This window comes from Stenella coeruleoalba (assembly GCF_951394435.1).
Source record: "Stenella coeruleoalba genome assembly, chromosome: 3".
Classification (NCBI taxonomy): Eukaryota; Metazoa; Chordata; class Mammalia; order Artiodactyla; family Delphinidae; genus Stenella; species Stenella coeruleoalba.
In genome coordinates this window covers 160189260-160208358 of record NC_137148.1, presented here as the reverse complement: position 1 = coordinate 160208358, position 19099 = coordinate 160189260, and the positions used below count along the sequence as shown (strand labels likewise).

General features: G+C 49.0%; 1 protein-coding gene across 2 annotated transcripts; it reads right to left on the bottom strand.

Moving 5' to 3' along the window:
* Positions 1-6720: 6720 nt before the first annotated feature.
* Positions 6721-18533, bottom strand: MGAT1 (alpha-1,3-mannosyl-glycoprotein 2-beta-N-acetylglucosaminyltransferase). Of its 2 annotated transcripts, none has more exons than XM_079918874.1 (2): positions 18107-18533; positions 6721-9254 (listed from the first exon to the last, which is right to left on the bottom strand). In XM_079918874.1, exon 2 carries the CDS (start codon positions 9127-9129, stop codon positions 7786-7788), a length of 1344 nt encoding a protein of 447 aa, XP_079775000.1. In that variant the 5' UTR covers positions 9130-9254; positions 18107-18533; the 3' UTR covers positions 6721-7785. The 2 variants fall into 2 exon arrangements, with proteins under 2 accessions (XP_079775000.1, XP_079775001.1); XM_079918875.1 differs by having other exon boundaries at positions 18391-18518.
* Between the last annotated feature and the right edge of the window lie 566 nt (positions 18534-19099).

Here is a 19099-nt window from a genome sequence, read left to right as displayed (position 1 = left end):
GACCTGTCTAGGTGGAGCTTGTCTATTTCCACAGGTTTGTAGCTCAAAGAACTCTGTGTGGCCTGAGGCAGGGCAGTTGTCTGGTACCCACTGAAAACTGGGTCTGACATTGTGAGCAGTGGCAGAGGTCAGTTATTTAAGAAGGCTTCCCACCTGCTAGTGGAGGTAAGATGAGAGCAGGTCCAGGTCAGCTTAAATGGAGAGCACTGAGAGAGATGCATCTCCTCTAGATGTCATGTCATGGATTGCCATGTGCCAAACAAGCAGAGGGTTTGAGACTGTTTCACATTCCATAGTATGAGGCTCTGGAGCCCCTTGAGAAGGAGCTGTGTGACATAAGGCAAAGTGAGGCAGCAAGACAAGACTGTTGGCCAAAAAAGGCTGAGAGTGACACGGTCCCATCTCTTCATTGCATGTCAGCCCACTCTACATTGATGCTTCCAGTGTTTGGAATGTTCAAATGCTCATTCCCTCCTTCACCCCTCTCCCCACACTCTTACCACAAAGCCAGACTATTTTCCTTGAATTTTTCCTGATAGAAGGGGTATGACAATCAACCTTGAAAATGTTTAATTACTTTATTCATTCACTGTAACTTTAAAATCACTTCAGTTCCTGTCTAGCATGGAATGGAGGCAGACAACAAGGTAATTCAGTGTGAGCTCACTGCCATGGCTATTTGGAACTCCTGAAGCAACAGGCAGAATGCTACTTCCAGGGAAAGTGTGACTTCCTGTGGGGAGGGAGGGAGGGAAGAATAGAAAGGGAGAGAAGGAGAATATTCTTTTTATAAATCTTGTAGAGGTCTTGTTGTATAAATGTGAATACGTGAATTTGCTAATTTTCAGTAAGGCAGAAGTTGATAGACAAAAGAACAAATGTGAAGTGAATTTACACCAGAGGCCCTAGAAGGTGGGAAGTATAAAGACAAGATGTGGTTGGAGAAAAGGGGATAGGGAGGATGAATCAAAGGAAGGGGAAAAAAAGAATCTAGGAAAAAACAGTCAGTTCAGTTTGGGGAGAGAGGTGTTGGAACCACATGTGTGTGCCGTGTAACCGGATGTAGAACTGCCAGGGTGTGGATTGGGGTTGGATGTCCATCTCTTTCGGACCATAAAAGAGGGCAATAGAACAAGGAATGGTAGGTCAGACTAGCTGTTTCAGGTGAGGCCTCGCCCAAGACTTTGATGAAATCCCCGGGTAGGTGGCCATGGGGCTCAGGGCTACAGTTTCAGAAACTCAGGTTTCTTGATCTGTTCATAAATCTGAGGAAGCAATGCAACCAAAGTCCCCAAGAGACTATGTAAATGAAAATTCCACTCCCTGACAATTCACACTACTGTCAGCAGAGGGCGCCCCTGCCCAATGAAGACCAAATGCAAATTAAAAACTTGTTTCAAGGCAGTTAATCTGGGCAGTAGGGTTACGGATGAACTTTGTTTTCTTTTTCTTTTTCTACATCTTACAAGAGTTATACAATGCAAATATACACTACTTATAAGATCACCAAAATTATGTGAAAATAAGATTTATTCTGCAACTTTCTGTCAAATGGTATAGAAAGTTATATATATTTGCCATATTACAAAATATTAATTGTCATATCATCTCAATGGAAGGGATATGAGTCTTCTTGGTACTAGTCTTTCAACTTCTCTATGGGCTTGAAAATTTTCATAATAAAAACTTGGGGAATATCTTGAATATAAATTTGAAAAAAAAAAAAAGCTTGGGGAGGAAATAAAAGATATTCACATCTATTAATTCAAGGACCACTTCTACCTAAAAAATAGAGCCAGTCTCCTAGATAGCAATATCCTCACCCCTAGGGATTGGTGAGTAAATGTTAAAAAATTCTTATTCTCAAAATATTTGTTTAAACATTCCCTTCTGGTTAAATAAATCTTACATTTCAGGGACAGAACATAGTACCTAAGACCACCAGGTACCACTGTCCCTTAACAAACTACCCCAAAACTTGGCATCATAAAACAACTGTTTTATTTTACTCCCTATTTGTGGGTCATAAATTCAGGAAGTGTTTGGCTGGGCAGTTGTCACTTGGGGTGTCCCATGCAGTTTCAGGTAGGTGTCAGCAGAGCAGCAGACGTCCAAGGACCCCACCCCACCCCACCCACCCCTGGGCTGGATATGCAGTGTGGGTGACTCACAGGGCTGCAGCCTCTCCAGCAATGCAGCCTCAGGGTCATTGGACTTCTTACAAGGCAGCTCCACACAGCTCAAGGCTCAGAATTTGTGCAGTCCAGCAAACGAGGCAGAACCCAGCTCCCCTTTCATGACCTGGGGCCTCACTCCTGCCCACTGCGTGGTTTCATGTAGGCCAAGGTGGCTAGTACCACCACGGTAAGAGAAGTTTTAGCTGAACACACGGCTACCTCTCCGTTTCCCTGTCTCCCCTGCAACTGGGGGGACTAGACCAAGTTCTGGTGACTGGGAGATGAGGGAAGGAGATATGCACAAATTCTAGGTTTCATTCTAAAAGGAAAGAGGCTTGCCCTCCCCTTCTCTTTCCTTCCTATCTGACTGGAGCCAGGGCACCATCTTGGACTGGGTGCTGGGAACCATGTGTTGAAGATGGTAGGACAAAGAAACAGAAGACTGAGTTCTTGGTGGGTGTGAATCTGCTGTAGCCGCCTCAAAATACCACCCACCTGGACTTCTGAGTGAATGAGGAATAAAACATCTTATTTAGGCCACCATCGTGTTGCGTTTCTGTGTTTTGGCTACCAGACTCGATACCCTATAAGGTAAAAGTCTGCTGCTTTTAATACAAGTGCATCTCCTGGAAGGGACACAGATCCCTGTGAAACAGAGCAGGACCCCGTGGGGCCTTTCTGGGGACAGATCTCCACCCCCACCCGCACTCCTGTTGTGAAAAAGCTTTTCATTTTCTAGGCCTTCCCTGAGTTCCAAAGAGCAGATTTAATCAGAGAAGTGAGAAAATGCAGAAGCACTGGAAAACAGTCAAGCAAGATTCTGTGCCTCAAGACAGGAGATGTGGTGTCTGTCCCCATACCAGCAAGGGCCCTGACCTCTGCTCCTAGGTGGAGGGTGTGTGGGAGAACAGACAGAGATTCAAGGCCCCGGCTGGGCTGTAGGCAAACCCCTGATCGCTAAGGAAATCCTTTCAGGTAGCCTGAAGTCCCAAGTGTTTGTTAAAGATATTTAAGGAAGAGGGTAAATGATGAAAATTATGGTGAAGGTGAATATTTGACATGGTTACATGTAAATGTTTAACTTACATAAAGCTAAATAAATATTTATGTAAAGTTATGGCTTTTATAGATGATTTACCGATTTATCTACATATAGGAGAAAGATGCCTGATAGGAGTAAACAGAGATGGGACTGGGGGAGGAGTGTGGTATGTACGTGTGAATGTTTTATTATCTGCTTTCTGAAATGAATATATTTCGCTTTTGTAACAAGAAAAAAGGAAATGATACCTTTCACTTTATTTATTTATTTATTTATTTTGTGGTACACGGGCGTCTCACTGTTGTGGCCTCTCCCGTTGCGGAGCACAGGCTCCGGACGCGCAGGCTCAGCGGCCATGGCTCACGGGCCCAGCCGCTCCGCAGCATGTGGGATCCTCCCGGACCGGGGCAGGAACCCGTGTCCCCTGCATCGGCAGACGGATTCTCAACCACTGCGCCACCTGGGAAGCCCACCTTTCACTTTAAAAGGTTGTTGCATCTAACAATCTAAACTCAGCACACACACCCCCTAAGCTCCCCTTCCCCCCACCCCAGCTCCACCGGTCCCAATCCCCATCCTCAACTCCGCTGTCAGCCCTACACCTGGCCCCCTACCACGCCCCCAGGTACGACCCCCCAGGCTTGGTCCGGTTTTGAACAAACCCCAGGGGATCAACCCAAGGCTCGGGGGGACCCTGGCCAGAGACTCTATCCAACACATCCGTCCACACCGGGATGACTCAGCCCACAAATAGAATCCCACCTGAATGACCCAGATAAGAGAAGAGGACCTAGGCCAAGAGACTTGTGCCGTGGAGGGAAGGCGGAAACACCAGTGGTTGGAGAGAATGGCAGGAAATGGAGGAGGAAGGGCTTTGGGTCCCTGGCAGAGGCTGAAGGGCCAAGGCCAAGGCGCAGGAGTGGTGGGATGGCTCAAGCCGTTTCTGGGCCCACAAACACACCAGGTCCCCGTGAGGCCTCCTGTGGGCAGCTGAGACGCCGACAAACCCTCCGCCCACGGGAACTTGCAACCTGCAAGCGCCTTGCCAGTCGGTCACCGACGTTTCAGTGAAGGCCTGAGGTAGGAGGTAGAGGGGCCCCTGGGCTGGACAGCTGGTGTTTGCCAAGTGGAGTAAAATTGGAGCTTTTTTTCCCTAGACACTCCAAGGCCAAAGTTAAAGGCAGGAGCTGAGCTCTGCTGGAGTAAAGAGATAAGACGACCACTCCTGAGACCAAGGAGACCTCCCTGACTACACATGCGCAGTAAGGCTCCTAGGGGGTCAAAAAGGAGGGGGCGCCACCGCACAATAGGTGATGCCAAAACTCCCACAGGCCTCTGTGCTGGAATCCATCTTGGCAAAATGTTGTGCACGCATATGGGGAGGGTCCTAGGGCAGGTCAGGTGTGAGAAAAGAAACAAGATAATTGGCCAAAGGTAAACAGAGACCGGGAAAAACTGCCCTATATAAATGATTTAACTGCCCTTTTACTGTGCTTCTCCCCACCAGGGAGGACACCTACACCCTTTCTCTCCTGGTGTATATTTCTGCCTTGCTTCTGTCTTAAATAAATCAACAGTTTCTCTGTGTGCTCTCCCACATGTTATGCTGTGTCTCTGATAATAAACTCTGTACCTGTGTTTTACAGTTTTTTTCCTCATTGAGAAATTCATTTTTCAAATGGGGCAAGAGCCAGGGGAACTTTGCTTTTAGTCTCTAGCCCCTGGTGGTGCAGTGGTTAGGATTCCTGGTTTTTCACCCAGGTTACCCAGGTTCAATTCCTGGGCAGGGAACTAAGATCCTGCTTTAAGCCACCACTCACTGCCCTCTCCCGAGATCAGGCCCACCTGGCCTGTGTTGAGCTGGGTGAGCTCTTTGGTATTATCTTTAATCTCCAAAGTCAAGGTTAGCAGAATTCTGAAGGATTTAATGACACCATGTTTTTCCATTTGGTATGTCCGCTTGCTTTGTTATCCACAGGAGGTTCATGCTCTATGAGGGCTGGCAGCCATGCACACATGAATCACACCTGAGGATGCCTTGGCATAGTGAATGTGGCCTCTCTGGGGACCCGCATCAAAAGGAAGAGAAACAGGACACAGAGAGCCCTGAAAGTGCTCCTCACTTAAGGACAAACCTGAGAAACCTGCCTGAATCTTCAGAGGGTCTCCTCCTCTACAATCTCCCTGGGAGGGCTGCCCTCCCACCCCCACCTGCTGTTTGGCCTGGGAGCCCAGGCCCACCCACCAACCTGGAGCCTGTGGGAGGGGAGCCCAGAGTACAAGGGAGGCAGAGGAGACGGCCTTGGAGCAAAGGCTGTAAAGGAGAGAAAGGGGAGGGTCCTGATTAAGTAGTGATTAACATGGGTTCCATTCAAATCCTGGCTCCACCCCAACCAGGTGTGTGGCCTTGGGCAAAGGACCCTCTCTGTGCCCAGTTTGCTCCTCACCTGTAAAAGGGAGCAATACTTAACTACCCATGATCTCTTTGAGGATTAAAGGAGTTCATTCTAATTTGTGGAGCGCTCAGAACAATGCACTTGGTAAGCAACTGTTAATTTAGTGCTAAGAACATGGATTCTGGCAGCCAAAACACACCTGGCCCAATTGTGTCGAGACAGACAGCCTTGCCAATCACAGCTAATGATCACCTCTCTACCCCCAAACAGGGTTTAAACATCCACCTAAGAGCACGTGGGAAGACAAAACTAGCTCTACAACAATCTAAAAGGTTAAGATGAATGTCTGACCCTGGTTCCCTCAGCCCAGAAGTGAGGCCAGAGTTGCTCCCTCAGTGACCTGGTGACACCCCCTTCTCCACAACTCATCCATCTGGTGTGAAGCTCGAGGATGGTTTCTGTCAACAAAGTCACCTAGCTCAGGGTTTTCAAACCCACTGATGAAATCAAGTTGGTAGGTCACAAGCAGCATTAAAAAAATAATAAAAATAGTGGAAAATAGAAACTCTTAGGATAGTTTCAGGTAAAGTTTGCCATTTACGTGTGGGTGTCTTGGGTGGCAGTGTAAAAGGCATCCTCACACTCTTAGTGCTACTGCCAGCGTTGATCCAGTTGTCAGCTCTGCATCCTGGAAGGTGCTGGAGGATGCCTAGCAAATGCTGCCTGGGCCAGCAGAGGGCATCCCACCCGAGGTGCCCATTTCAGGAGGGACTGCCTGCATTCTCTCTCGGACCAGGGCTTGAGGGCCCCACTGCCCACCTCTAGAGAAGATTAGCACTGGGGGAGTGAAGCCTTGGGCCCTCTCCACCTCCAAGCCTGGCCTTTCTTTCCCACCTAGGCCCCTCCTTAGCTCTCCTACTCCCTGCTCCTATCTTCCCGTCATCTGCTTTCCTTCCTCCAACTGACCTCCTTCCTCTCACCTGTGCAGCCCCTTCCTTTAGGCCTCATTCTTTTCCTTGCTTCCTCCACCTTTCTCCTCCCTTTTCCACCCCCAACTCCTTTACCAGGACACACAAACACACAGAGTTTTTCAGACAATTCAGGCTTTATTTTTGAAAATAGTTCTGTAGCTTCAACTTTCTTCCGTGAACTGAGGTCAGGCAAGAAAGAAAAACACACATGTTGCTCTCCAACCCTCCATCTGCGTCCTAATCTGTGCACACGGGAAGGGAATGCTTGGGGGAGAAGGGAAGGAGGCTGGGCTGAACGGTCTTGGCTGCCCTACCTTACACTGAGAGGGCCTCCAGGAGCCACGGGCCGGGCCAGCATGAACCGTCCCAGAGTGACAGGGAAAGGATTGGTTTTCAGAAAGGACCGGATAGGGGCCAGTCTGTTTCTTGGAGGAAGGATGAGGGAGGGGCGCCCCAGCACCCGAGGCTTTTCCCCCCACCCCAGCGGGTGAGCTGAGGAGAGGTTCTGCTTTTCCCCTTCACCGTTTCATCTTAGGATCACGAACTGCTAGGCTGCAGGGAAAGAAGAGCTGAGAGGTGGTCAGGGATAAACGAGAGGGGGAAGAAGAGAAATACAGGCAGGAGGGAGTGAACCCTGACAACCTAACAGCTCTGCCCAGACCCTGATGATGATGAAACCCCTTTGGTTAGTCTCATTTTGGCCACAAATACATCTCCTTCTCACATAATCCAGCCTCCCACCTTGCTCCAGTTGGGGGAAGGTGGAGATGGTGGGGGACAGGTACAGGAGGAGGGCTCATACTCTGGCTAGAATAGCCAGGACAGGGAAAAGAGGCCTGATCAAGAGAACTAAAGTTGCCAACCTCTCCACAGATGTCCTGGGAGAAAACCTGGAACGTGGATTTTGTGGCCCCAACGAGCCCAAGTCTCTCCCTACCACACAGTGGTTTCCTGCTTAATAACTCCCCCAACATACCCCAGAAAGATTCCCCTGATTTGACCCCCTTGAGAACGGGAGAATAACCCTCACCTTATCATCTGTGCACTTGAATGCCACTCAAAAAAAGAAAGAAAAAAAAAAAACAAGATAAATGGACCCAAGAGAGAAACACAGAGAGGATGATGCAGCCCAGGGACTACGGTCCCATCTTAGGCCATGATAGGCCAGGAGGGGCCCCAGGAGGGACAGGCAGGTGCTGCTAATTCCAGCTAGGATCATAGCCGTCCCAGGTCTGGGGTGGGGCCAGGTGGACACGGCGGCCCCGGAACAGGAAGCTGACGATGCCCTGGTAGCCGGCCCTGGGGACACCAGACTTGAGGTCATCCATGACTCCCAGGGCCTTGGCGAAGGCCTTGAAGCTGTCCCTGCTCGTGTACTGCACCCGCACCTCCCCCAGCTCACTCCGCTCACTGGTCCTCACTTTCTCCACCTGCAGCAGGGGAGCACCGTAGACACGTGCAAGGAAATCCCTGTCATAGGCCTCCTGTCGCAGGTAGGACAGGTCCAGCTGGGTGAAGGGCACGAAGTGCTGGTTCAGCTTGATAAACTTGAGGTGCTGGTCAAAGAACTGCCCATGGCTCACACCTTTGCGGCCAAAGGTCATCGTCCTGGAGATTTCAGGCCGCACACAGGCCCGGCCCTGCCGCTGCTCTGGCCGGCGCATCCAGTCGTCCCAGAAGGCCTTGGGCCACTTGGGCTCTAGCTCAGCCCAGAGCTCGGCCAACAGCAGCCAGCCCAGGCCAGGGAAGAAGTCTGTGCGGTAGAGCAGGTCAGGCTTGCTTGAGTCCACCATCTGTTCCTTGCCGTTGTCATTCCAGGCGGACACACACCAGAGGGAGGGGTCGGCCCTCAGCAGCGGGTACGTGGCCTGGAAGTACTCGAAGAAGTCTGGAGCCACCTCCAGGTCATCCTCCACCACCACGGCTGCTGGGAACTTGAACGTGTGAAAGACCTGGCCCAGCGCCCAGCGGTAGTGCCGGGCAATCTTGTAGTAGCCCTGGAACTTTCGGTGGTCGGGCGGCACTGCGATGTTGCTCAGGTCGGGCTGCCGGATGTGCGTGATGGCGCTGCCGTAGGAGGCGATGACCTGGGCTGTCTCCTCGTGCCCGCAGTCCTGGCTGACGATGACGGGGAAGTGCTCGGCCGAAGGCCGATAATGCAGCAGCTTGTCCAGGCAGCGCCGGACGGTGCTGCGGTCACAGGCGATGACCAGGATGGGGATCACAGCTGGCGGAGAGGTCACAGGCACGCGCGGCAGGACAGGCGGGGCCACGGTGGGCACCCTCCACCGCTGGCTCCACCTAGCATGATGCTCCCTGATCTGCTGCAACAGCCCCCGCTGCCGCTCCAACTCGACCTCAGCATCCTGGGCCAGGCGGATCACCTCCCGGGTGAGGCTGGCGGGGTCGTCATCGAGAGCACTGTCTGAGGGCAGCCTGCCAGGCGCCGGGCGCGTCCAAAAGAAGAGGAGCAACAGGGCGTTCCAGGCCACAAAGAGGATGGCGCCCCACAGCACGAGCCCTGCAGACTGCTTCTTCAGCATCCTGGCCCCCGCGGGGGAGGCGGGCAAGGGTGGGGCTCAAGGCTGCCCTTGGCTTGCCTGGCTCACACGCGCACAGTTCTAGGGATGTTTCCTCTGGGCTCCAGGATTAGGAAGCAGCCATGCACCTGAGGAGAGGAGAAAAACAACCATCATCACGAGGCATGGGGCTGCCCTGGAGTGGAAGAATGGGGCGCAGAAACAGATGGAAAAGTGCAGGACAAGGAAGGCCAGGACGTTAACTCCAAAGCTCTCTTAAAAGATAGCTGCCTGTTCCCTAATCTGGAGGGTCAATCTCTGCGGAAGAATAGGATTAGGAGAGCATGTTCCCGCACTCCAAAATGAGTTCATGAGTCCTCTGAAAAGCAATGTGGTTTTTTTTGGGGGGTGGTGGGGGGTGGGGGTGGTGGGGGGTGGGGGTGGTGTAGAGAGTGATGTTGGTGGAAGAGAGGAAGCAAAGGAATTCCACTTCCCCCTTCCCTACCTGACAGATTTTGTTTATCATCTTCTGTCCAGAGCTTAGGAGAGGTAGGGGTTAGACCACCTGCCTCCCATGCCTCAAATCAAACTACCCAAAGATTACTGATTTTAGGGCTTCCCTGGTGGCCCAGTGGTTGAGAGTCCGCCTGCCGATGCGGGGGACGCGGGTTCGTGCCCTGGTCCGGGAGGAGCCCACGTGCCGCAGAGTGGCTGGGCCCGTGAGCCATGGCTGCTGAGCCTGCGTGTCCGGAGCACAGAGCCTGTGCTCTGCGGCGGGAGAGGCCGCAGCAGTGAGAGGCCTGCGTACCGCAAAAAAAAAAAAAAAAAAAAAAAAAGATTACTGATTTTAAAACTCTAATATCACACCTCAGGGCTAAAGCCAGCACCTTACCTAATAAAGAAGCACCAGAGGCATTCTCACGAAGGTCAGGAGCAAAGCCAAGCCACCCCAGATCTAACGACTACTTAACATTCTGTTGGAGGGATCAGCCAATGCAACTGGACTGCAGAACACAATCATAGGCAGAGGAAGTGGAGAAGAAGCAAAAGTATCTCAATGTACTGATGCTATGAGAATATGCCTGGAAAAGTCTAAGAGAATGATAAATCCAACCTAAACAATCAAAGAATTGAGCAAGGTAGTGGGATATAAAAATTAACATGCAAAAATCAATAGCCTTCATATCCACAAATAATAACTCATTAAAAAAACAACAAATGAGAAAACCCTATTTATAATAGCCATGAAAATGATAAACTATTTAGGAATTAACAAGAAATATTCAAAAATCTACACGAACCTATAATTCCCGAAAAGACACAAAATAAGACTTAAATATCCCTTGTTCTTGGTTAGGGCATCTCAGCATCATCAAAAACCTCAATAAAAATACTTTTTTATAGAGCTAGACAAAAGTTCATAACAGAACATCTAGGAAAATGATGAAAACGAACGAGCAGTGAAGAGGGACTAGCCCTACCAGATATTAACATACTAAACATTACAAAGCCTCTATAATTAAAGGTATGCGGTGCTGGTATGTAAACAAACAGATCATCCAAAGGAATAGAATTTAAACGCCAGAAATACACCCAACTACACGCAGAAATCTAATGTATGATAAAGGGGATATTTAGAATTACTGGCACAAAAAATGGTCTTATTAATAGTGTTACAACAATTATATAGCTACTTGGGGGAAAAAAATAAGATCCGTACACAAGAATAAATTCCAAGTGGACTAGTCATCTAAGGAGAAAAATAAAACCATACAAGTGCTAAAAGAAAATGTATGTCAATTCCTCTGTAACCTTAGTATAGGGAAAGGCTTTCTAAGTATGACTTAAAATACAGATGCAGTAATAAATAAAACACTTTTTGCATGGCTAAAAACACCATAAGCCAAGTCAAAAGACAAATAACAAACTGGGAGAGGATATTTGCAACATACATCACAAATAATAAACCAATACCCTCACAGACAAAGGACTTTTTAAAAACTGAGGGGAAAAAAGGCCCAAACTCTTGTCTATATGACTAGGGCAACTCACACACAAAAATATTAAAATGGTCCTTAGACATACGAAAAGGTATTTAATTTCACTCATAAGAAATATTCTAATTAAAACTATACTAAGATAACATTTCTCCACCCATCAGACTGGCAAAAATTCAAACACTTGTCCTATTCTCGTAACAGAGTCAGCTGAAGAACAGAAGTTCTTGATTTTGATGATGTCCAATTATCAGGGTTTTTTTCTTTTATGAATCATGCTTTTGGCGTTGTAGCTAAGAAATCTTTGCCAAAGTCACAAAGATTTTTCCCTATGTTTTCTTTTTTAGGTTTGATAGTTTTAGGTTGTACATTTAGGTTTAGGATTTTGAGTTAATTCGTGTATATGGTGTGAGATATGGAACTAATGTCCTTTTATAGCAGTCTGGCAGCTAGTCAAAATGCTAAACAGAGAGTTACCATATGACCCAGCAAGTCCACTCCTACATACAGACCCAAGAGAAATGAAAACATATGTCCATACAAAAACCTATATGGAGTGTTTATAGCAGCTTTATTCATAATTGCCAAAAAGTGGAAACAACTCAAATGCCCATCAACATGGGAATATGGATAAACAAATTGTGGTTTACCCATGGAATGGAATAATATTCAGCAATTAAAAAGGAACGTACTACTGATACACACGACACATGGACAAATCTCAAAATAATTATTCAAGATGTGAAAGAGTACATGCACATCAGTGGCTGCCTGGGGATGGGGCCAGTGAGAACATCAGGGGAGGTATTACAAAGGGACACTAGGAAACTTTGTGGGATCATAGTTCATGGGTATATACATATGTACAAACTTATGAAAACTTACAATTTTAACTATGTAAAGTTTACTGTATATCATTTATACCTCAATAAAACGTTTTAAAAAAGATATTATTGGGTCAAATGACAAAATTAGAATATAGACCGTAGATCAAAGTATCAGTGTTGACTGACTGATAACCATAATGTGATTATATAAAAGAATATCCCAGTTCTTAGGTAATACACGCTGAAGTAATTAGGGGTAGAGGGCCATGGTAGATGCAACTTCTCAAATGGTTCAGAACAAAAATATCATGTATGTATATAAAGAGCAAATGGAGCAAAATGTTAACAGATGGATCTGAGTAATGGGAATATGAGTATTCTTATACCATTTTTATTCTTGCAACTTTTTTATAGTTTGAAGTTATTGTCAAATAAAATTTCTTAAAATCAAATATAGGGACATAGCCCACAGCTCTGACTAGATTCATCCAATATGGCCCCAGCTGGGCACATCAGTAAGAAGAACTGGGACACAATCCATTGTTCCTGAACTCCTCAATCACACCATGACATGCATCACACACCTGCTCTCTGCCAGGCTCTGGGAAGGGACTGGGACACACATCTAACAAGAAAAAGGCATGGTCCTGCCAACTCCCTCACTCTACCAGACCTCATTACTGAAAGGATCTACCATACCCTCCCATTCCAGGACAGCTGCCATTCCTGACCATGCAACTCTCTCCCTGGCATTCCTGCCTCTGGTCTCAACACTTCATATCCCAAAGCTTCAGGTCTGCACTCTCTTGTGCTGACTGCTCTGCCAGTTCCCCTCTGCCTCACAGACCAGTTCTCTAACCCTAGCTAAAATCTTGGGTCCCAGATCTCATCTCTGTGCTCCTGGACGCTCAAGCAGGCAGATCCAGTATCCAAGGATCAAAGGGCTGATCTTTAAGAGTCTCTAAAGGGAATGGATTCTGCCTCCCTCCTCAGAGACCCCTCCAGCCCCTGCAAGCACTACCACCCCCTGTCTTCCTCCTAGAAATCATCCACCCTCACAACTCCATCGCAGCAGTCTTCTCAGAAACCTCAAGTCCATTTCAGTTTTACTGTGTCATTAAATTTCCACTTTATTAGTGCTCATATACCAATTAGGGTTTCCTAGAAGAGAAACACACACAGATTTCCAGTTTCTTCCTCACTCCCCCCTCAGGATGTGGTCAATGTTGGAGTCCCTAACCCCCAACATCCTGCCTCCCAACTGACTGGGCAGGAATAGTCTTTAGATAAAGAGATGGGGGAAAGAAAAGAGAAACTGACTCCTTCAGCTGAAGTGTTGGCTTCACGGCCAGAGGAGCAGGCTTGTCTCTGACTTATCAATGAGCCACCTCAAACCAGCAGGCTCTCAGAGGGGTAGCAAAACCCCACGGGACCACATCCTCTCCACCCTGCACCCTGCTCCAGACATCAGAATTAGGTGGCCCACACCCACTACCCTGAGGCCTGGAAGACCTCCCAACACCTTCTAAGCCAGGCAGATCAAAGCAATCTTCTCAGCCCCTCTGCAGACTGTATTCCTAGCAAGTCTATAAACCTTGAGAAATGTTAGACAGCCCACAGGAGACAGCTGCCCCAGTCCAGCCAGGCCTCCACCTTAGCCCTCAGGCCCTTGTTCCACCCCACAACCCTTTTCTCTAAATTCTCAAACAGGACTTGCTTATCTTGCCGAAGGAGTACGTGATTGCTAGCCAGTCCCCTCTCTCGCCGGCTCTCTTTACTCCACTCTACTAGATTCCTTCCAGGACGCAAACACTCGAGCCTGCCTCAGGGCCTGTGCATGTGCCGGTATGCCTGGTCGGCTCTTCTCTCTTCTTCACCTAGTGTGTTCTGACTCACACCTCGCCAGGACACCTTCCCTGATGCTTTCGGACCCTGTGGCCCACCTCAGGCCCACCTCCCCTTCACAACCAACAGCACCAGCACAACGCTGTGCTCAACATCTGTCAAATCCCCTCTACCACCAGCTACCTGAGGAGGCGGACCCACTCCCCCAGTGCTGCCAAGCTGCTATGCTAGGATCCTCGACATTCAGATTTGCCTGCAACAAAAAAGTGGCTTCCATGTGGATGCCACACCCCCACAATCACTTAACTGCAATTCCCAAGTCCAAAAAGTGCTGAAAAGCCGAACTTTTCCACACTTGTTTGGCTTAACCTCATTTGGAGAAATCTGATCTAATGTGAGGCTACTTACAGTCTTTATTTATCCCATTCATATGTTTTGCTACAGAAAATAAACATGCTGGATTATCGTATGCTGCTCCAGACCTTCACTACACCATAAATGCACCAGATCATCTTTTTTAAATCCAAAAAATTCTAAATTCTGAAACATATCCTGCCCCAAGAATTTCAGAGTTATGAAAATGGAAGAGAAAGTTACCCATCCACTGCCATCATCCCATTTCAAGATCTCAAACGCTTTAAGCTGAACTCTCTTTCCTTATTATTAAATACTGAACTCCTGATGTGGCTCCTCAGCTGGTTCACCTATCACACACCTTGCTCCCCTCTAAGCAATCTTCCCAACAGTAACAGAGCATCCTTCTTAAAGTACACAACTGGTCCCAACACTAACTTGCCTTAAAAACCATACTGCCACTGCCCACAGACTAGAACTCAAAATTATTATTATGACACACAGGGCCTTCACAACAAACTGACTCCAACATTCCTTTTCAACCTCACCTCCAACCACTAACCCCATGAACCCCGTACTCTGGCCTCAACAGGCTACTTTCTCCCTCAATAAGTACCCTTTGTACACTGCTTTCTCTCCTCTGGCTGGTCCCGCATCCTGAAATATTATCCAAAGCCCCACCTACAAGCATTATACATCCTTAAGAACGCAGTTCCTTAACATCCAGGCAGAGCCAGGCTTCCCACAGCTATACTCCCACCGTACTCTCTCCATACCTCCTGTCTTTCCTCTCCACACTGTAACAGAACCTGTGGCTGTACTTACCTGGCTCTCACCTTACTCCTTAGAAAAAAGGCTCTATGATCTGTATACCTATGACAGTGCTTGGCACATGTACGAAGTTCAAGTAGCTAGACGGAGGGCTGCTTGCATTATTCACTAAATCGGGGAGAAAGAAGACCAGACTAGCAGCCTAACAGTGAAAGATTACATTTTCCGAAGATGACTACCAAATATCCCATCCCACATGTTCTTCTTACAAAGTGACAATGAGGCTCCTCCCTCTAGAGCTGGGGGAGACGGGGTCTATGTTCCCTCTCTTTGATCTGTGACTACAGAGGAAGTGATGATTATGTGACTTACCAGGCTAGTTCATGAAAGGCAATACAGTTTCCACTTGGTGCTCCTGAGATGCCTGCTCTTGGAACCCAGCCACCAAAGTAAGAGGAAGCCCAGGCCATGTGGACAGGATACCTCTAGGTATTCCAGCTGACAACCACAGCTGAGGTCTGGCTAACAGTCAGCATCAGCCACTAGACATGGGACGAAGCCTTCCAGATGATTCCGACCCCAGCCACATATGACTGCAAGTACATGAAAGGCCAGGAGCAAAACCACAGTGATCCAAAACCTTGGGTCACTTCTTTTTTTTTTTTTTTGCGGTACGCAGACCTCTCACTGTTGTGGCCTCTCCCGTTGCGGAGCACAGGCTCCAGACGCGCAGGCTCAGCGGCCACGGCTCACGGGCCCAGCCGCTCCGCGGCATGTGGGATCTTCCCGGACCGGGGCACGAACCCTTGTCCCCTTCATCGGCAGGCGGACTCTCAACCACTACGCCACCAGGGAAGCCCTGGATCACTTCTGACTTACTCACAGGCCAGGGGTATCACGAGTCGCTGCCTACATTCAAGCGAAAAGGAACACAGACTCCCCACCACCGGGTGGGAGGAGGGCAATGTCCTATTGTAACAATATAGAGTGGGATATTTAAAGTTGTGGCCATTTTGGGAAAATACAATTTGCTACATCTTCCTTTTCTAAAATAGAACAACAGTCCTTAACCTTGACCTGAGTACCTGATGTTCTGTTATTAATGACATTTGCCTGCAAGGCACAAACTCACAGTAGTTTTTTTTGGCCAGAGTTTTCACAACTCCTTCAGGGAAGTCACATGGCTGGTCCACACCACCAAGTACAAAGACATCTGCACTGTGGTGGGAGATGAGGAGTGAGCCTTTTTAGTGAATAAGACCCTCAACAAAAACCCAGGAGGTTCTGGGCAGGTTCCACCAACTCCCGTGGGTCTCAGCTTCTTCTTTTTTTTCTTTTTTACTTTTTATGGAGTATAGCTGCTTTACAATGTTGTGTTAGCTTCTACTGCACAGCAAAATGCATCAGCCATACATATACATATAGCCCCTCCCTTTTGGATATCCCTCCCATTTAGAACGCCAGAGTGCATTAGGTAGAGTTTCCTGTGCTATACATATGTTCCCATCAGTTGTCTATTTTACACATAGTATCGATAATGTATATGTGTCAATCCCAATCTCCCAATTCCTCCCACCCCACCCCTCTCCCCCTTGGTGTCCATATGTTTGTTATCCATGTCTGTGTCTCTATTTCTGCTTGGCAAATAAAGTCATCTGTACCATTTTTCTAGATTCCACATACATGCGTTAATATACAATATTTGCTTTTCTCTTTCTGACTTACTTCACTCTGTATGACACTCTCTAGGTCCATCCACGTCTCTACAAATGACCCAATTTCGCTCCTTTTTATGGCTGAGTAGTATTCCATTGTATATATGTGCCACATCTTCTTTATCCATTCCTCTGTTGATGGACATTTAGCTAGCTCAGTTTCTTCTTTTGAAAAACTGCCTATGAGCTGTGAGATCCCTTTTTAAAACTCTGATTCCTATGGTATTCTCTAGCCAGTTCTCTCTCTGTGACAAGAAAATGTTTCTTAAACAGCAAGAGAACACCAGATAGTCAACTTCTCACTGTAAGCAATAATGGAGAAGTCTTATTTAGCTTTTAGAAAGTATGCAAGTTGAAGGAACATTGACAGACCTTCCTTTCTGTCTCTGTGTTGCTTAGTACGTTCAAAAGCACTGCCTGAAAAAAACCAGAAAGCATAGAACATGCCACAGATAATGGAGACCTAACTGAATCACCTTCTTGTTCATTAGACCTCTGCTAGATTCCTGTACCTTGTACCAGGCTCCATAATTTCAAAAGGATGTTAGAACTGAAAGGGAGTCGGAGAAGATACACTAAATAATTGAAGGACTTAGAGAATAAGACCTAGAGGAAAGGGATGCAGGCTAAAGGGATATATGATGCTAGCGCAGCAAAAAGGATGAAGCCCTGGGAAACCAAGTAACCTTGGGCAAGTCACTTGCGCCTTAGTTCCCTCATTTGAACAGGGAGAGGGTTGATTTGGATCATCTCCAAGGCCCCTGGGCTCTGGTGATGAAAAGGACAGTGACAATTTCCCCAGTGTCCCAAACAGGAAATGAGTTTAACCTGTCACATAGGCCACTGAGGTTAGACATACTACATTGCCTTCTAATCTGAGAAAAGGACAGGGAAGATCCGAGAGGCCTCAATGGTCTCGGGTAATGGGGTCAGGCAGGGGTGATTCACAGTTCGAGGCAGACGCAGGGGTGATGTAAGCATCTAAAAGAAAAGTCTACATGGTCTGAAAAGTATTATAAACGACAGAAGATAAAGCTGGACAATCTCAGCCAGTGATGTTCATAAAGGGAGGACTAATTAAACACATCACAGGGTCAAAGGTTAACCAAGGTGGAGCCTCACTCCAGGGTTCACTGTCCCGTGGGGACACAGACCAGCCGGCCACAGCCCCTGTGCTCCAGGGTTTATAAGATGGGGCCCTGCACGTCTCAGGGCCCCCCTACTCCACACACATTAGCAAACAAGTACAAGAAAGTTTTCTTGACAATTTACTTATTTCCACATCGAGTCAATTCTTCCTCCCGGCAGAGGAGAAAGAACCCCTAGTAACTTTTGGAATGGACGCGCGGGTGGGGTCTGGGGAAAGGCCCCTCGCATTCCGCTCCCCAAACCCTCTCCAGCGACCCCAGCTCCTCCAGGCCCCACACCCACGTCGGCCCAGAGGCTGAGTTTCACAACCAGCCCCCTCCCCGCGGAGCCCGCCCTCTCTCACCAGCTGGAGGCCCGGGATTCCGAAAGCGGAACGCAGAGCTCCACTTCCCGGCTCCAAAGGGGCCGTGGCCGGGACCCGGGGCGGCCCGGGCCAAGTCCCTCTCTCGGGCACCGGGGCTGTCGGAGGACACGGAGGGCTCGGAAAGGGACAGCTTCCCAAGCCGGGACTCGAGCTCCGGAGCGCCCTCTCCGCTCCTGCGGGGCCTCCTTCAGTCAGACCTCGGTCCCGTTCCGGGGACAAGCCCCAGAACTGACGGACGCTGGCGTCCCCCGGCCCCCACTCACCAGGTCCTCCCAACTTCCCGGCCCTGAACTTGGCCCGCCCCGGGGCTTGGGGAGCGAGCCCGGTGCCCCGGCGCGTTCCAGGCGCTAGCGCGGAGGCCGCCGGCACCTTCCGCCAGGCAGGCTCTTCCTGCGGCGCTCGAGGGCCGGACCGCCGGGCAGGCAACGTGGCCCTTCCCCGGGGAGGGCGGGGCGGGGCAGGCCGAGGGGCGGGGCCGGCTGCCCCTACTCGCCCGGGACCCCTTCTCCCCGGCTCGCCTCCAACGCTCGACCTCTCAGAAGGACTCGCGGTCTGGACGCCCCAAGTTTTCCGGGGTCCCCAACTTCTGGAGATGCTATGGAGACAGCTGTTACCTTTGAGCCCTTTGCCGCTCTCAATCGCAACTCCACGGGTCTATACCCATCAACCCAACCACACTCAGCCCATTCCAGTCAGACTTCTCGCGTCTCCCCAGCCCCAGAGCCCAGGGCCTCGTGGGGTTGAGGGGCAGAACCCTGCCAGAGGTAGGCCAAGCAGCCTGCCTCAGTTGTGCGTTTACCAAACCCAAAGCCAAGGATCCTCCCCACAACCCCTGGCTTCCAGGAGGGAGGAGTCCAGGGCATTTGAGAGGCTAGAGGGTGCAGGGAAGTAAGAACACGAACCAGGATGCCAAAAAGGAAGCCAAGGAGGAAACACCTGCAGCCAAAATCGAGAAAGAGCAAGCTGGCTTTT